The sequence below is a fragment of the Talpa europaea genome, assembly GCF_964194135.1.
Source record: "Talpa europaea genome assembly, chromosome: 16".
In the NCBI taxonomy this organism is placed as follows: Eukaryota; Metazoa; Chordata; class Mammalia; order Eulipotyphla; family Talpidae; genus Talpa; species Talpa europaea.
In genome coordinates, this window is record NC_140084.1 from 40,729,966 (window position 1) to 40,745,694 (window position 15,729).

General features: G+C 54.4%; 1 protein-coding gene across 1 annotated transcript in view; it reads left to right on the plus strand.

The window, feature by feature from the left end:
• Positions 1-1,072: 1,072 nt before the first annotated feature.
• Positions 1,073-15,729, plus strand: part of SIPA1L3 (signal induced proliferation associated 1 like 3) — a gene marked incomplete at both ends in the record, with an annotated part of 82,879 nt that continues 68,222 nt past the window's right edge. Inside the window, 4 exons of the mRNA XM_084257118.1 lie at positions 1,073-2,576; positions 6,050-6,180; positions 13,413-13,601; positions 14,416-14,590. Of these exons, the coding sequence (XP_084113244.1) occupies positions 1,073-2,576; positions 6,050-6,180; positions 13,413-13,601; positions 14,416-14,590 (1,999 nt within the window). The remainder of the gene's footprint in view (positions 2,577-6,049; positions 6,181-13,412; positions 13,602-14,415; positions 14,591-15,729) is intronic.

The window sequence follows — 15,729 nt, forward strand, 5'->3', positions numbered from 1 at the left end:
TCTCAGCAAAGAAGCGGCGGGAGATTGACTGGCTCCTGGTCTCTGTTCATCACATATTTCTAGAGACACTCCCTCCCCAAATCCACCAGTGCTCTCAGTGAGTCATCATCGTTTTCACTTCTTTTCTGGCATGGTGCTGGCTGGGCAGACTGCACAACCAACGCACAGTTGCCCGGCCTCAGCCGTGCGGCCACTGTGGGCCGAGGCGTGAGCTCAGTGACACCACAGGGGACAGCCTGGCAGATCTTGGAAGTGGAACCAAGGTCGGGGTGGGGAGACACTTGAGAGCAGCAGAGGCTTCAGAAGTACATCCACCGAAGCAGAGGGGGGCTTGTTTGCAAGACACCAACTCTAAAGGCATCTTTGAGGTGATGGTGAAGAAGGTGATGTACCTTGGGTGTTTGTTCCATGGAGTTAAGCAGTTTCTGTTTCCCTAGGTGGGTGACTGTTTCTTTAAAGTCCTTATCTGCTAAAGACACAAGCTGTTTAGAGGTGAAATTACCTAATGTCTGAGATTTACTCTAGAGCATTTTTTCCAAACCCCCCTCCTCAAAACCCGTGTGGGTTGGGTGGATAGATGAAACAGGAATGATAATACTTTATGGTTGTAATAGTCATTGAGGCTGACGAGGGGGGTCCATCATGCTCTTCTCTCTGCTTTTAGGTATTGTGGAAAAGGTTTTTTTGAATGAGTAAAACTGGGGTGGGGGGAGTGCTCTGGGAACAGCAACCTTACGTCAACCTCTGCCCCTTCTGCCTTTTCAGCATGGCGGGGAAGAACCCCCTGCGGCCGGCCCGGACTCGCCAACATCTGCTGCTTGTTAGACCCTGCTGAGCCACTCAGCCTGGAGCCCCCGGGACAGCACCTGCCTCCTGAGGCTGTCCCGGCTCAGCTGTCCACAGCGATGGTGGAGAACTGGACCCCACAGGCTCACAACCTTCCTGTCAGACTTCAGGAGCCAGCATCCTTCATCCTGGGACTGGCGACCCTGAACAATGGCTGAGGGCCAGGGGACCCCATAAAGTCACTCCACAGCTTACGGGGGCCAGTAGCACTCCATTCCCCTGGACTATGACCACCTACCGGCCCATCCCCAGTGATGGTGTGGACCTGGCGGCCAGCTGTGGGGCCAGGGGGGCTGATGTCCTCCCTGGGCCCCACACAGGGGACTATGCTCCCATCGGATTCTGGGTCCAGAATGGTGGCTTGCCCCAGCCTGTTGGTGAGAGCGCAGCCACGGCCACCACCCGCCCTAGTCCCACCACCCCCGCGGTGCCCAAGATGGGTGTGCGTGCGAGAGTCGCCGACTGGCCACCCAAGAGGGAGGCCCTGAGAGAGCAGAACAACCCCAGCCCCTCACAGGACATAGATGGCACGAAGGCCGCAAAGGTGGCCCAGTCCATGAGGAGCATACAGAATGGACAGCCCCCCACCATCACCCCAGCTTCCTCAGGGTCCAAAGCCTTCCACCGGCTCTCCAGGAGAAGGTCCAAAGATGTGGAGTTTCAGGACGGCTGGCCCCGGTCTCCTGGCCGGGCCTTTCTCCCCCTGCGGCACCGCAGCAGCAGTGAGATCACCCTCAGCGAGTGTGACGTGGAGGATGTGGGGGAGCCGCGGGGGGCCCGGCACACGGGGGCACTGCCCCTCTTCCGCGAATACGGGAGCACGTCCTCCATCGATGTGCAGGGCGTGCCAGAGCAGAGCTTCTTTGACATTCTCAATGAGTTCCGCAGCGAGCAGCCCGAGGCCCAGGGCCCCCACAACCGCGCTGAGCTCCTCCAGGCCGACTCCGGCCCCCATCTCACCGGGAGTGGTGGTGGCGCCAAGGGTGATCTCCGCAATGGGCATGCCACGAAGGACAGCCTTCTGCCGCTGCAGCCCGTGAAGGAGAAGGACAAGGCCCGCAAGAAGCCCGTGCGGGGCCTGGGTGGCGGGGACACGGTGGACTCGTCCATCTTCCGCAAGCTGAGGAGCAGCAAGCCGGAGGGCGAGGTGGGGAGGGCCCCAGCGGAGGCGGAGGAGGGCCGGAGCCCCCCGGAGGCCAGGCCCTGGGTCTGCCAGAAGAGCTTTGCCCACTTTGACGTGCAGAGCATGTTGTTCGACCTCAACGAGGCGGCCGCCAACAGGGTGTCCACCTCCCAGCGGCGCAACACCACCACGGGCGCCTCGGCTGCCTCAGCCATGGCCTCCCTGACGGCCTCGCGCGCCCACAACCTCGGGGGCCTGGACCCGGCCTTCACCAGCACAGAGGACTTGAACTGCAAGGAGAACCTGGAGCAGGACCTCGGCGACGACAACAGCAACGACCTGCTGCTCAGCTGCCCACACTTCCGCAACGAGATCGGGGGCGAGTGCGAGCGCAACGTGAGCTTCTCCCGGGCCTCCGTGGGCTCCCCGGGTGGAGGCGACGGCCGCCTGCCGGAGCCCGCCCTGAGCGCCTACCGCACCAATGCCAGCATCTCCGTGCTGGAGCTGCCCAAGGAGCAGCAGAGGACCCAGAGCCGCCCGCGGCAGTACAGCATTGAGCATGTGGACCTGGGTGCCCGCTACTACCAGGACTACTTCGTGGGCAAAGGTAAGGGGGTGCCGTGGCTTCTCTCTGAGACTCCCCCTGTGCATTCATTCACTGGGGCCAGGCCTTGCTCCAGTCCCTGAGGATGCAGCAGGAGATAGACCTGCCTCCCAGTCAGGCTGTGAGGAGGCAATGAGCTGAGCCTCATCCTACACTTAGCCCAACATGTATCCAGAGCCTTGAGACAATAGATACACATTGAATTAGCAAATTAGTGCTCAGTACGTCCATGTGCCAGGTTCTTCTTGACTGTGGGCACACAGAATTGACTGGCTTTAAACAAAAATCTTAATGGTTTAGTGGGATAAGACAAAACTGGATAAATGCATGAGCTATGTACGTCATAGGGCAGAAGGTTCTGTGGAGAGAAGTAAGGCAGGGAGAAGCAGCTAGAGTATCAGGGTGGGGGGCTGCAATTTGCAGTAGGCAGTGGTCAGAGGGCCCTCTAGCTGGGTGCCACTGAGTACTAAGCAGCAGGAGGTGAGGGAGGGAGTCCGGTGGAGACTGGGGAGAGTATTTCTGGTGCAGACAGCAGCAGGTACGTTAGGTCTGGAACACAGAGAAACTAAGAAGGAAGCCAGTGTTGCTGGAGTAGAACGTCTGAGAAAGTGGAAGGAGCTGAGGGAGAGAAGTGCCGGGCAGATCGCGTGGGACTGGTGGACTGTGGTGAGGAATCTCACTTACCCTGAGTGAGAGGCAGCTGCCCTTGCATGGGGGTTGAGCAGGAGAGCTCCCTGAGCTGGCTCCGGGATTCGTGGCCCCCCTCTGGAGAACACGCTGTGGCTCAGGGAGAGCAGGGCAGCCAGGGAGGAGGCTGCTCTAGTAGCCCGGCAGGAGAGGATGATGGCAAGCCTAGAATGGGAGCCCAGGAGTGGAGAAACTCGTAGATCCTGGATCATTCTTGAAGGTGCAGCTGTTGATCTTCAGAAGCATTAACACCAGGGGGAGATGGGCTTCTTACACCCTTGGGGTCATTGGTGCTAGTGAATCAGTCCCAGAAGGCACCGTAGCACAGTGCAGAGACCACACACCAGACCACACTCCTGCAGGGATGAGGCAGGAAGTGTATAGAAGCGAAGCTCACCAGGAAAGGACTGAACAGAGGGCAGCTCCTGCTTAGCTCCAGCTCACTGTTCTCATGCAGCAAATACAGACAAACCCAGTGTATCCAGCCTTTCTGATTTTTTGAGATTCTCCTGAAACTCAGATTTTTTGACGTGGGTTCTCATTTTTAGATGTTGGCAGCTGTAGTGATTCAAATTGCTTGTAACTGCCAGTTACAGGTTTAAGCTACACAGAAGTTTATTTCTCACATAATAAATTCCAGATTAGTAGCAACAACCCAGGTCTGGTATGGTCACTTTTCAGCATCAGTAGGATGCTAGTCCTCCGATTGGTCTCATGGTCTAAGAAGGCTTCTGGACCTCCAGCCATCACACCCATGTCTTCAGGAAAAGAAAGAAGAATGGGTAAGGACAAAAAGGCATACCTTCCGGCAAAACAACCACTTCCTGAGCTTTCTCAGAAACCCCATCCAACCAGTTCTGTTTTTTGGCCTCTTCTTTCTGCAAGGCAGGCTGGGAAGTACAGATTTTTAGCTAGACATAGCCCCTTTCTTTTCCCTCTCCAAGAATGGAAGGTTTCTCATAAAAAGGGAAAACTAGATAATGGATAGCTAGCTAGTACTCCATGCCAACCAGTTAAGCAACTTTTTTTTTAAAGCAGCATCCTCACCAGCTTAGCTCAAGTCAGCTGTGCAGGCCTCGAATTGCGGTCTCTGGGCCCCAGCATTGGAGTTAGGCAGCCCGGATTTGGGGTGTCTGTTCACAGTGCATTAGCTACATGGTCCATTCCACTCCTTGGCCTCTGCCCTCTTGTGTGGAATGGAGATGATCGTAGCAGCATCAAAACAACATGATCCGGCTTAAAAATAAAGGGATGAGAAAAGAATTTCCAGACAGTTGCCAACTGAGAGAAAGGAGGTGAGGCAAGGAGAGAGGGATTAGTATCACACGAAATAGATTTCAAGGCTAAAGGCACTTGTTCAAAGAACTGAAGAGCCATTTTAAGTTTATTGTTTAAAAGTCACCAAGAAACTCAAGGAGTTGCGAACCTTTGTGTACCTAGCAACCTGATAAGGTTACAGGGAGAAACGGATGAAGCCACAATCAGTACAAGAAGCTGACAGGGTCTCTCTTTGAGCCGAAAAACAAGGCCATAGAGGACTTGACTAACCCCAGCAAAATCCAATTCTATATTTATTTATATATATATTAATTTTTTACTTAACACAAAACACATCCTTTTACCTCACATGGAGAAATATACCTACTCGGCGGGATTGTGGTGAGGATCAAATAAGATTATTCGTTAAAATGCTTAGTTTGTTATCAGGCAAGTGGGAAGCACTCGTGGAATTTTAAAAAGCCATTTTCTTTCCAAAAGTGATATCTTTGTAGCCTGGGAAGTCCATAAATAATTAGTGGTTGTTACTGAGTGTCCGAGGTGGGCGGAGGCTGCAAGGGGCTGGGCATGCATTGGTAGAAAACATAGAAGCAACCCCTGTCACTGCTTCAGGCATGAGCCGGTAACTGGAGTCTAACATTTGTTCTCTGGCCTGCTGGGAGCTAACCCACGGCTGTCCTGACCTGGGCCCGTCATTACCACACCTTGTAAGAGCCTTGAATGAGCCTTTGATCCACCAAGAGCATCTCCGGAGGACAGGAGCCATCAGCTAAACACCAGCAGCCCTGAAGGGAAGGCAGGTCTGGGTAGATGCTGACTTCGGGGACCTGAATCAACACAGACTTCTGGGGGGTATCCAGCCACCAAAAGCAGAGCTGTGAGTTATACAGCAGGAAGAACTGTCTGGAAGGGGTTTAAGGAAGACGCCATATTTTAGGGGAGAGAGCAGGATGCCTTCTCCAGGGCTTGTTAAAGGCGGTCATCGTAAGAGAAACAGTAGTTCCAGTCTCCTGGGCTATGGAAGCATGATTGGGAAAGGCGATGCTCGGGGGCTGAGTCATGGTCCCTTTTCCATGACAAACGTCGCGCTGGGCATGGTAGCCGCCAGTGTTCTTAACCACCTTGCCAGAGCTAATCGGCAGCTAAACTGAGCAAACCACTTGCAAATATAGGATAACCACAGTGAGGCTGGTTTACTCCTGCCACGCACAGTTCTGCGAGTTATACTCGTAGCTTCACTCCACCCTCATGTCAGTTCTGGGCATTGTGGGTGGCCCCCTGAGGGGCCCCCACTTCTCAGGCCCCCATTTCTCAGATGAGAGCACTGTAGGTCCTGTGACTGGGCCAAGGTGGTATAGTAAGGTGGGACCCTGGCAGTCTCCCATCGAGGGGGACCGTGACAGGCAGTGGCTTGTGTGACCAGGGTCCCACAGTTGCGCAAGAGCCCGCTTGGGGGTGTCACCCCTCCTTTCAGAGAGCTGACTCTGAACTCACCAGCTCTTCCCTTGCAGAGCATGCCAATTATTTTGGCGTGGATGAGAAGCTGGGGCCAGTGGCCGTGAGCATCAAGCGGGAGAAGCTGGAGGACCACAAGGACCACGGGCCTCAGTACCAGTACAGGATCATCTTCCGCACCCGCGAGGTAGGTCCCGTCGCTGTTGTGTTAACCCATGAGTAACCGCCGCACACACCTGTACACCCTCACACTGTGCGCCTTTGTGGGCAGGCAGTTCCCCTGCTTCCTCTCCTGTCATCCTCCCAGCCACTCAGGAGAGCGATCCTGCCAGTCTCCCTATTTCACAGAAGAGAAAACTAGGAGCCAGAAATCAACAGCTTGTCTAGGATCTATGCCTTCCTCCCCCTAGGATTGGAATCCACTGTGTCTGACTGCAGATCCCAAGATTTCTTAAATTTGGAAGAGATTCACTCTGGTAGTATAAGAACTGTAAGAAATAAAGGGGACTTATTTCAGGAACTCTCTCGGAGTCCAGAGGTGCCAGCGGAATGGAAAGAGTTAAGGCAGCATGCCCCCTACAGGGCAGGAATTGGGAGATCTCAGCAGCAGGCTCTTTTCGTGGGGTCGATCAGTTCTAGAAGCTCCTGCCACCTCTCTCTTCATTCTGAGCAGAGAATCCCATTGTCCTGGCATGGCCACAGCTTCCCCCTGAATTAAACATCAGCTGTGGCTAGGGAACAAGGCCATTGGGGAGACCCTGGTTGTAAGTAACAGAAATCTGCTTCTACTTCTAAAGGCATTAAGTCAGAAAGAGAATTCACTGTTCCCATGTGACTGACTGTAAGAACAGGTAGGGCTAGCTTCAGGCATAGCTAGATCCAGGTGCTCAAGTGATGTCACCAGAACACCGCTCCTTGCTGCTGTCCTTGGCTTTGCTGCTTTTCACATTGTGACTATCCTCTGCTCCCCCCACATTCTCTCCATGGCATGGGGAATGGAGACTGCTCAGATCTTCTACATCTTTGTCCTTCTTCGCAGGGAAGGCACTGTTAGCTCTGGGTTCTCTGGAAAGGACTCTGATAGGCTCAGCTTGAAGCACAAGCCCAGGCCCCAGGCCATTCAGTGTCATCAGGGGTGACGAAGGAAATTGGCCAGGTCTGAAATGTGTGCTCCACCTGGTGTCCAGGGACAGGGCAGGCCCCTGCAGTTCCGTGAGAGCCACCTGGAGGAGGTGCCAGGGAAGTTCCTCAGCAAAAACCTCAGGGAGATGCCCCAAAGATCCAAGTAAGAAGCCCTTTCCAAGTAAGAAGCCCCCACAAATGGGTCTTCCTCCACCCTTGCCTAACCCCACCCCCCTCGGCCTGCCCTGGCCTTTGCCCAGATATGGGAACCCAGCAAGCCACTGCTGCCAGAGACTTCAGATGTGGGCCCGACTGAGCCTGGGCTCCATCCAAACTGACAGATGCTGCATCAAGGGCCCGAGTCTCATCCCTTTCTGAGGGCCTTCCCACTAGGGGGGAAATGGGATGGCACAGAGGCTCTGTGGCAACTGAGGGGAGCTCGCCCCAAAACCTCATGTCCTAGACTACAGGTGGCCACCGGCTCCTCATCTCCCCAGCCCCCTCCCACCTTTCTGGCCAGATGAACACCAGGGCAGAACAGAAGTGACAGCTCGCCCTGCCTCAGACTGTTGGCGTGGCACAGGCGGAGCTGTTGGGTGAAAGGACAGTGACATTCACACTAATAAATGATATTTATTACAGTGACTATAGCGTTACAAATCTGCTTAACACTGTTATGTCTGGTACTTTCTGCAGCCTTTATGGCTATGCACTCAGTAGGTGTCAGGACAGTTCTATGACGAAGGCGTCTTTGTCCTCATTTACAGAAGACGAAACAGACCCAGAAACGTTAAGGGCACCCCAGCAAGTGACAGGTGGGGAAGTTGGCCTGCACTCCAGCTATCACCCCACACTGCCTCTCGGACTCCATGGGGTCCTCAGGGCTCAGAGACGCAAGTCTGGGCTTTACCCACTCCACTGAGATCCTTCAGCGCTGCCACCTACCAGCCCTGGGCCAGGTGCTGAGGGGGCGGTAGCACATCAGACAGCAGAGGTGCTTGTGGGGCTCACTTGTGGGGCACAGATACCCTGTTGACAGGGTGGTGAGTGATGATGGGGAAGTAAGCAAGGAAGAAAGGGCTGAGAAGTGTGAGGAGCCGGTGGTTTAGATGATGGTCAAGGGAGGCGCCTCTGGGAGGATGACATCTGGATAAAGACTCGCAGGAGATGAGAAGGGTTCTGAGGGCAGAGGGGACAGCCACCACCAAGGTCCTGAGGCAGGGCACTGGCGTAGGTCTCAGCTCTGCCACTCAGTGCTGTGAAACCTGGGGCACCTGACTCCTTCCCTCAGAGTCTCTCCCCCTTGGGCATTGAGGTCTCCCGGGTCCATGGTGTGGGCTGGGTGGGGTCACACGTGTTGGGTAGGCGGTGCTGGGCCTGGCACTTGAGGAGAGAGTCCAGTGAGTGAGTCATCCCGGAAAGTCGCAGTCTGCTGTGCCGCCGTCACATGCCTGTGAGCCTGGAATCCTGGACCCCATGTGAGGGTCACGGCCACCAGTGCCCCTTCCTCTGCCCTCACACATGGGTGCCACTCAGACTCAGCCTGCGCCCAGCCCCCACAGAGCCGCTTTCTGGGCACTTTGACCTCCCAGGCCTCGCTGTCTGGGGCTGGAGCGGGCAGGGCAGTGGCCAGCAGGGCCTGCCTCGCCTTTTCTCAAGGCCCCTCCTGTCATGGAGACAGAGCCAAGGGCCACAGCCCAGAGGTCCTAATAGCACGAGGACTGTTCCCAACAGAGTCCGTGTGCAGAAACACTTCTAGCCCATTCCTGCCAGGCACACGTGCTTTATATATCACTGGCCATCCCATGACACAGGACCCTTTATTATTTCCATTCTGTAGAGGAGGATGCTAAGCAAGAACCACGTGTTGGGGCCCCCATGGCAGAGCTGGCCAAGGCCCAGGCTGCTGTGCTGCTAACCACGCACCACGCTACCTGTTTGCTTGGTTGGTTTCTGGCTCTGGGAACAGACAGCCCTGGGTTCGGTCCAGCCGTGCCACTCCCTGGCCCTGTGACTTTGGGCAGGTGGCTTTCCCTGTGAGCACCTCAGTTTCTGCGTCTGTAAAATAGACTCATGCCATTTCCTGTCTCTTGGAGCGGCGGGGAGCGTCTCTTGGACTCACACCCTGAGGTGGCAGCACAAGGTTGGTTGCCGGGCAGTAGCTGCTCTGGGCACCAGGTACTGTCCTGGCTGTCGCTCCTGTGGGGCCAGAGGACCATGCTGGGCAGCAAGCGTTGGGCTCAGTGACAGAGTCCTGTCCTTCTGTCCACATGCACATGTCTCGAGCTCCTGCAAACGAAGGCCTCAGGCCAGAGCGAAGGGCCCAGGCTGTTTTCCAAGCCAGCCGGCTGGCCCATCCCAGATGGCCACCCCCAGCCGCCAAGCAGACAATCAAGAGTGGGCCCGAGCTCCCGGCAGATGGGATGTGAGCATTGGCAGCACCGCACTCCCCACAGGGGTGGGAACAGACTTGGAGCTGGGCTTTGGCACCATGTACCTAAATGTGGGCCCCCAGCCCCGAGCCTGGGCAGGATGAGCCAGAGGCCAGGACTGCCCTGTGCTGAGCCCCTTTGCTGGCACCGTCACCCGGGACACAGGGCCCCCAATCAGCGGGGCACTCTCAGGCACACCAGGACCAGCCGGTTCCCTTTAGCCAAGCAAACATGAGGTTTTGAGGGACCTTAGTTTTGCTAAGGTTAGAGCTTTGGATTTGCATTTTCTTTGTTTTGTTTTCTGATTTAGAAAATAGCAGTTGCTCATTGCTGGGAATTAAAACAGCACATGTGTGTAAAGTAGAAAAGGGAGAGTCTTGTATTGGGTGAAAAAGCAAGTGTAATAATACTGAGTCTGTTGGGATCTCTTGTGGGTTCAGTAGGGTGTGTGTGTGTGTGTGTGTGTGTGTGTGTACAGATGATCTCCAAAGCTTACTGTTAAGTGGTGGCAAGATTGGGGAGCCAACTGGAGCATCCTATTTAAGCTTTAAAAATTTAAAAAATTTTAACTACGTGTGTGACTTTATATATTTGATACACATACATACGGTAGCAGCTAGCACATATTGAGCGAGTGGGAATTATCTTATTACAGCTTTCCAGCCCTTTGACGTAGTCACCGTAATCGCCATTTCACAGACCCAGAGAAATTAAGCCACTTGCCTGGGGTCACACAGCCAGGGCAGGAGCTGAACCAGAATTTGAACCCAGGCTGACCAACTGCCCAGGGACCTCCCAGGGAAAGTTCTTGCAGGGTTCTCCCATCGCCCACCATAGCGAGAGGGGCGCGCCTGGGTCGGGAGCCGCAGAGGACAACCTGTGCAAACAGGAACCTCCTCCTGGCGCTCCCAAGGCCTTTTCATCGCTCACCTGACTGGTTACCTTCGACAAGACAGCGCCAGTGTGGTCAGGATCAGGCTGCAGGCCCAGAAGGCTGTGCAGTGAGTTTAGATTTTATTCTGAGAGAGATGCGAAGCCCTTAACAGACTCTGAGCAGGGGAGAGATATGATCCAACTCCAGCTGCCTCATGGAGGCAGGGACTGGGGTGGGACAGCGACAGGGGCAGAAGCCGGAAACTGGGAGGCTGTGGGCACAGTCCAGATAGAAGGTGGCCGTGGACAGCCCAAGGCAGAGAGCAGAGGGTGCTGCTCGTTGCGACTTGTCAGTACCCTATTATCCCTGGGGAAGAAGGAATCACTGAGAGCTTTTGAAGTAGTGGCCCTCAGTCAGGTTGTCAGGGCCAAACGTGCAGGCTGGAAGAGTGAGGATTTCTGGTCCATGCTGACCCCCCAGCCCCAGCAGAGGGCGCTGCGGGGCAGTCAGCAGGATACAAAGGCAAAGCTCCTTTTGGTGCCTGAAACCCACAACCCCTGGCCACCCAGATTGCGGGGGTTAAAAAGTGCCTGACATCATTGCATTTCATTCATGATTACGCTCAAGACTGCTTATCCTAAGCGAAATTTGTTTGTTTATTCACCACTGGGGCCGGAGCTGGGAACTCCCAGCCACGAGATCATTCCATTCCTTTCACGCATGCCTCTTGCCCAGGCCCTGTTTGGCAAGGGTGGGCCGTGTGCTTCCAGGTGATGTCATGACACATTGTTTTTGTCTCCTCCTGTGTCTGTTGACTTAAGGGGAGTGTATTTTTTCAGTTAACACGGATCCTCAATCTCTGAACCATAGCCCCGAGTGTAGTTCAGGTGCTTGTAACATTCCCCTCAGGGGGAGGATTTTTTTTCCTTGCACTGTTGCAGTCTTCTCACTGGAGTGCTGGAGCAGCTGTGCCCAGCCCAGAGCGTGCATAAAATGGGGGCCAGCAGCACATATGTATGTATGGATGGAAGCATGAGCCAGTGTTCGTGGGGATGCAAAACAACAGAGGCCTCCAGACACAGCTAGCAGGGTGTAAATTGGTCCAGCCTCATGGAAAACTATTTGGCAGTTAAGTGAAATTCAAGATTATCATGCCTGGTGATACAGCAATTTCTCTCCTGGGTATAAACCCACAAGAAAATGTGTTCACATGCACTGAGAGGTGCTGCTCAAAAGGATCATAACAGCACTGTCCACAGTCATCAGATTCGGGAGCCACGTCCATGCCCGTGAGCGGGAGGACCGATGAATCCGTTGTGTTAAAACGTCAGCCTCTTGCAGCAATGATATCGATTCTCATATCCACAGGACTAAGAGAAAGAAGCCAGATACTAAAGAAACAGTGAGCATGACACTCAAAAAAGTCAGAACTAAATTAGGACATTAGAAGTCAGGGTAGAGAGCAGGAGAGGGGCACAAAAGGACTTCTGGGTGCTGGGAGTGTTGCATTTCTTCATCTAGTAGCGAGTCCCCAAGTGTTCTCTCTGTGAGAATTCCTTTAGTTGCACTTACATGTACTGTGTGTTTTTTCTGTATGTGGATTATACTTCCCAGTAAAAGGAAGAATTCAAGGGGGTTAATGTGCTGAGCTTTGGAGAAGTCTGGCCTGGCTCGGAGTCTTGGTTCAGCCACATAGTGCTGGTGACCTTCGACAAGGCACCTAACCTCTTGGAATTTCAGTTTTCTCATCTGTGAAATGAAGATATTAAAAGCACCCCTATCGGACTAGTGCATATAGTTAGATAACACTTCAGTACCTGGAACGCCATGAAATAAACTGCCCTTTCATTGATGCGGCTCATCACGAAGATTCTAGCACTTAGAAATTACTTCGTCTGCAGAGTAACAGAAAACCTGACTAACCACAGCCAAAGCAAATGGGTTATTTAATTTTCTCACAAGAGGTCTGAAAGTAGGCAGCTGCAAGGATCAACTTCCCTGGGACTGTTTTTTTTTAAATCACCTCTTTCCTCATGATCGCAAGGTGGCTGCCACAGCGCCAAGCATCTTATCCTCACACCTATGTCCCTAGCCAAAAGAAATGGATGGGTAGAAAGGGGCTTTCCTTTTCCCAGGGAGGGAAATCTGGCCTAAAAGACCTCTGCAGGCCCCTAACACACCTTATATTACAGTGCTGGAACTGTGGCCAGCTGTAGGAAAAATTTGGACAGCAACCTCTCGGGAAGGGAAATAAAATGGCCATGATTGACTTGATTAGAAGTTTTCAGCCTGACTACACATCAGAATCACCCATGTGATATTAAAACTCTGTGTCCACACACGTGTGCACATACATGTGCACAAATATGTATGTGTGTGTACATATTTGTGCGCATGTTTTCATGGACACCCCCCCACCACCAACACACTGAATCAGAACCACCAGTGATGACTTTGTCAGGAACTAGGTTGAAAACCAGTGCCACAGATCTAGATGGTGCCAGTGTCCAGGACAGGCAGATGTTTTACATAGGAGCTCACAGTAGCATGTTCCTGTAAATATTATTGTAATGACAGTGAGAGTGTCCGTTTGAGTGGCCACCTTGTGGAGCTGGGTCATCTATCATACTTCTATCTGGCATGATCTCTTTCCTCGCTCGAATGTCAGTTCCCGGAGGAGGGGGGTCTTTGCCTTGCCCCCCAGCGCTGGCATTTAAGAAGCTCTCGGTCAATATTTGTTGAACAAATGAAAGTATGTTCTGTCCATTGTCTTGAGTCCTCCCAGCACCACCCTGGAGTTATGATACATCACGAAAGAAGAAGCTGAAGCTCAGAAATTGGAAGTCATTTGGTTAAGGTCACACAGCCGGGAGGCAGCATGTTCAAGTCCTAGCCCAGATCCGGGGCTTCCGACCATGGCACGTGTCACTTTGGGGACAGGACCCCCCTGTTCTGAGCATCTCCTAACCTTCCCTTCTCTCCCTCGAACAGCTTATCACCCTGCGGGGCTCCATCCTGGAGGACGCCACGCCTACTGCCACCAAGCACGGGACCGGGCGGGGGCTCCCCCTGAAGGACGCGCTAGAGTACGTCATCCCTGAGCTCAACATCCACTGCCTGAGGCTGGCTCTCAACACCCCCAAGGTGACGGAGCAGCTGCTGAAGCTCGACGAGCAAGGGGTGAGCAGGGGCCAGGGTTGGGGGGCCACTGGGGCAACAACCTACACCCCCGCTCCAAACCTGGTCTCTCTGTCTTGGTCACACACCCCCCTCCCAAGACAGCACACTATGCCAATTTCAGTAAAAGGATGGGTCCTTTAGCAAATTCTGGGGTGCCAAAAACAGGATGTGACTGGGTCTTAAGAGGGAAATAGTCTGGGGTGAGACAGCTGCCAGGTGTGTGTGTGTGCAGGCCTGCACACCCCTCTGTGCACACTGGCTTCCTCGGCTTCCCTGGCCCTCCCTCAGCTTCCAGGGTCACTGTTAGAATGACAGTCACATCAGACCGCGGCCAGCTGCCTCGCGGTCCCAGGAGAATGTCTGACCAGCCTGTGCTAGGGTCAGGTCTGTCCACCATTTAGTCACTGGGGACCAGGTTCCGGGATCAGTGATGCAGAGACTCACGCTGGAGACCCAATTCCTAAACTTCATTTAAAAAAAAAAAAAAGCATTGACTTTCCTGAGTCCTGAACCTTCCCGAATTCCCTTTCACAAAATAACCAGTTCCGGTCCACCTCCTGTGGGCTGCCGGCCAAGCAACTCTTTGAGCTGACAGAGCGGCCTCGCCAGCCTCTGTGGGAAGAACAAGAACGGGCGGCATGGACACCTTGTCTTGCCTTCTGGAATGAGGAGGGGGCGGGGACAGGGACACATCCCATTGCTTTTTCCTTCCTTTCTGGCTGTGGTGCTGAATTCTTCCATGACCCCGCAGCCTCGTTCCCTCCCGCACCTCTCGGCCTGGCCGCCCTTCCTAAAGCCGCTCTTGCCTCCGCAGCTCTGCCGGAAGCACAAGGTGGGCATCCTCTACTGCAAGGCGGGCCAGAGCTCCGAGGAGGAGATGTACAACAACGAGGGGGCAGGCCCTGCCTTTGAGGAGTTCCTGTCCCTCATCGGGGAGAAGGTCTGCCTGAAGGGATTCACCAAGTATGCCGCCCAGCTGGACGTCAAGAGTAAGTGGCTGCTCGGCCTCGTGGGGGAGCCAGGGAGGTCACGGGGATCCTTTGTCGCCCACCACCCACGGGCCACAGCCATAAGGCCTGGTCATGCCAAGGTGAGACAGGGGCATGGGGAGCCCACTGGTGGGCAGGCAGAGGGTGCAGCCTCGTCTAGTGAGAGGCAAAGACACTCCCCTCAATGTGGACTCGGGCCACGTGCATGTGCGCGCCAGACCGGTCCTGCGTGTCCACACCTGCAGAGCCTGGGCGGCGCCCCATGCACTGGCAGCCATTGAGCTGGTGTGGGCACCTAGCAGGGTGCTGTGTCACGGTGATGACGACCAGCTGAGCCTCAGTTTCTGCTTCATATTGCACACGGCTGGGGCCTCAGAAGAGTGGGCACCCGAAGATGCTCATGACACGACGGTTACTCTCAGAGCACGCTGCACCCTATGCTGTGTGCAGAGCGGGGGTCATCTCCCGTGAAGCACTGGAGAGAAGCGGAGGAAAACAGGCACAATGTCCAGGACAGTGGTTCCCCTTCCAGGGAGAGGCTGCATAAGCTGGAAAATGAGTGTCACGTTAGAATATCGGGGGTGATTTCTTTCTTAAGGGGATTGGTAGCTATGACGTAGCCGATGCGGCATTGCTCGTGTCTGTGTGAGGTGTCCAGGATTGAAGTGTTTCATGATGAATAGTTTCAGGGGATGTTTCAGGGCATCCTGATCTGGGTCACGGCTCCCTGGGGCAGGACTGCTATTGACTTTGGAGGTGGGCTGCTGGAGATGGGCACCTTACCTCACGAAGCCTCAGTTTCCTCATCTGGATGAGGAGATTCAGCTTAGAGAGATGAGTCAGGTCTTAAGCAGGTGCCTGTGGCGTCACCACCTTCACCTCCTCTGCTGAAGGAGGCAGTGGGTGAGGAAGCATATCGTGCCAGTTGCCAGCTCTGTGGACCTGGACAGTGGCTTTCCCTCTCTCTGCCTCAGTTTCCTCCTCTGTAAAGCGAGGGCAATACTTGGGCTTACCTGGGGAGCATGGTGTTAAACTGAACATCCCAGCCCTCACTGTTGCGGACTTTGGAGCTGCACACCCCCACCTCCAAAACCCCCAGCCTTGCCACCCCCACCCCCTCAGGTCAGGGAGGACCTTAT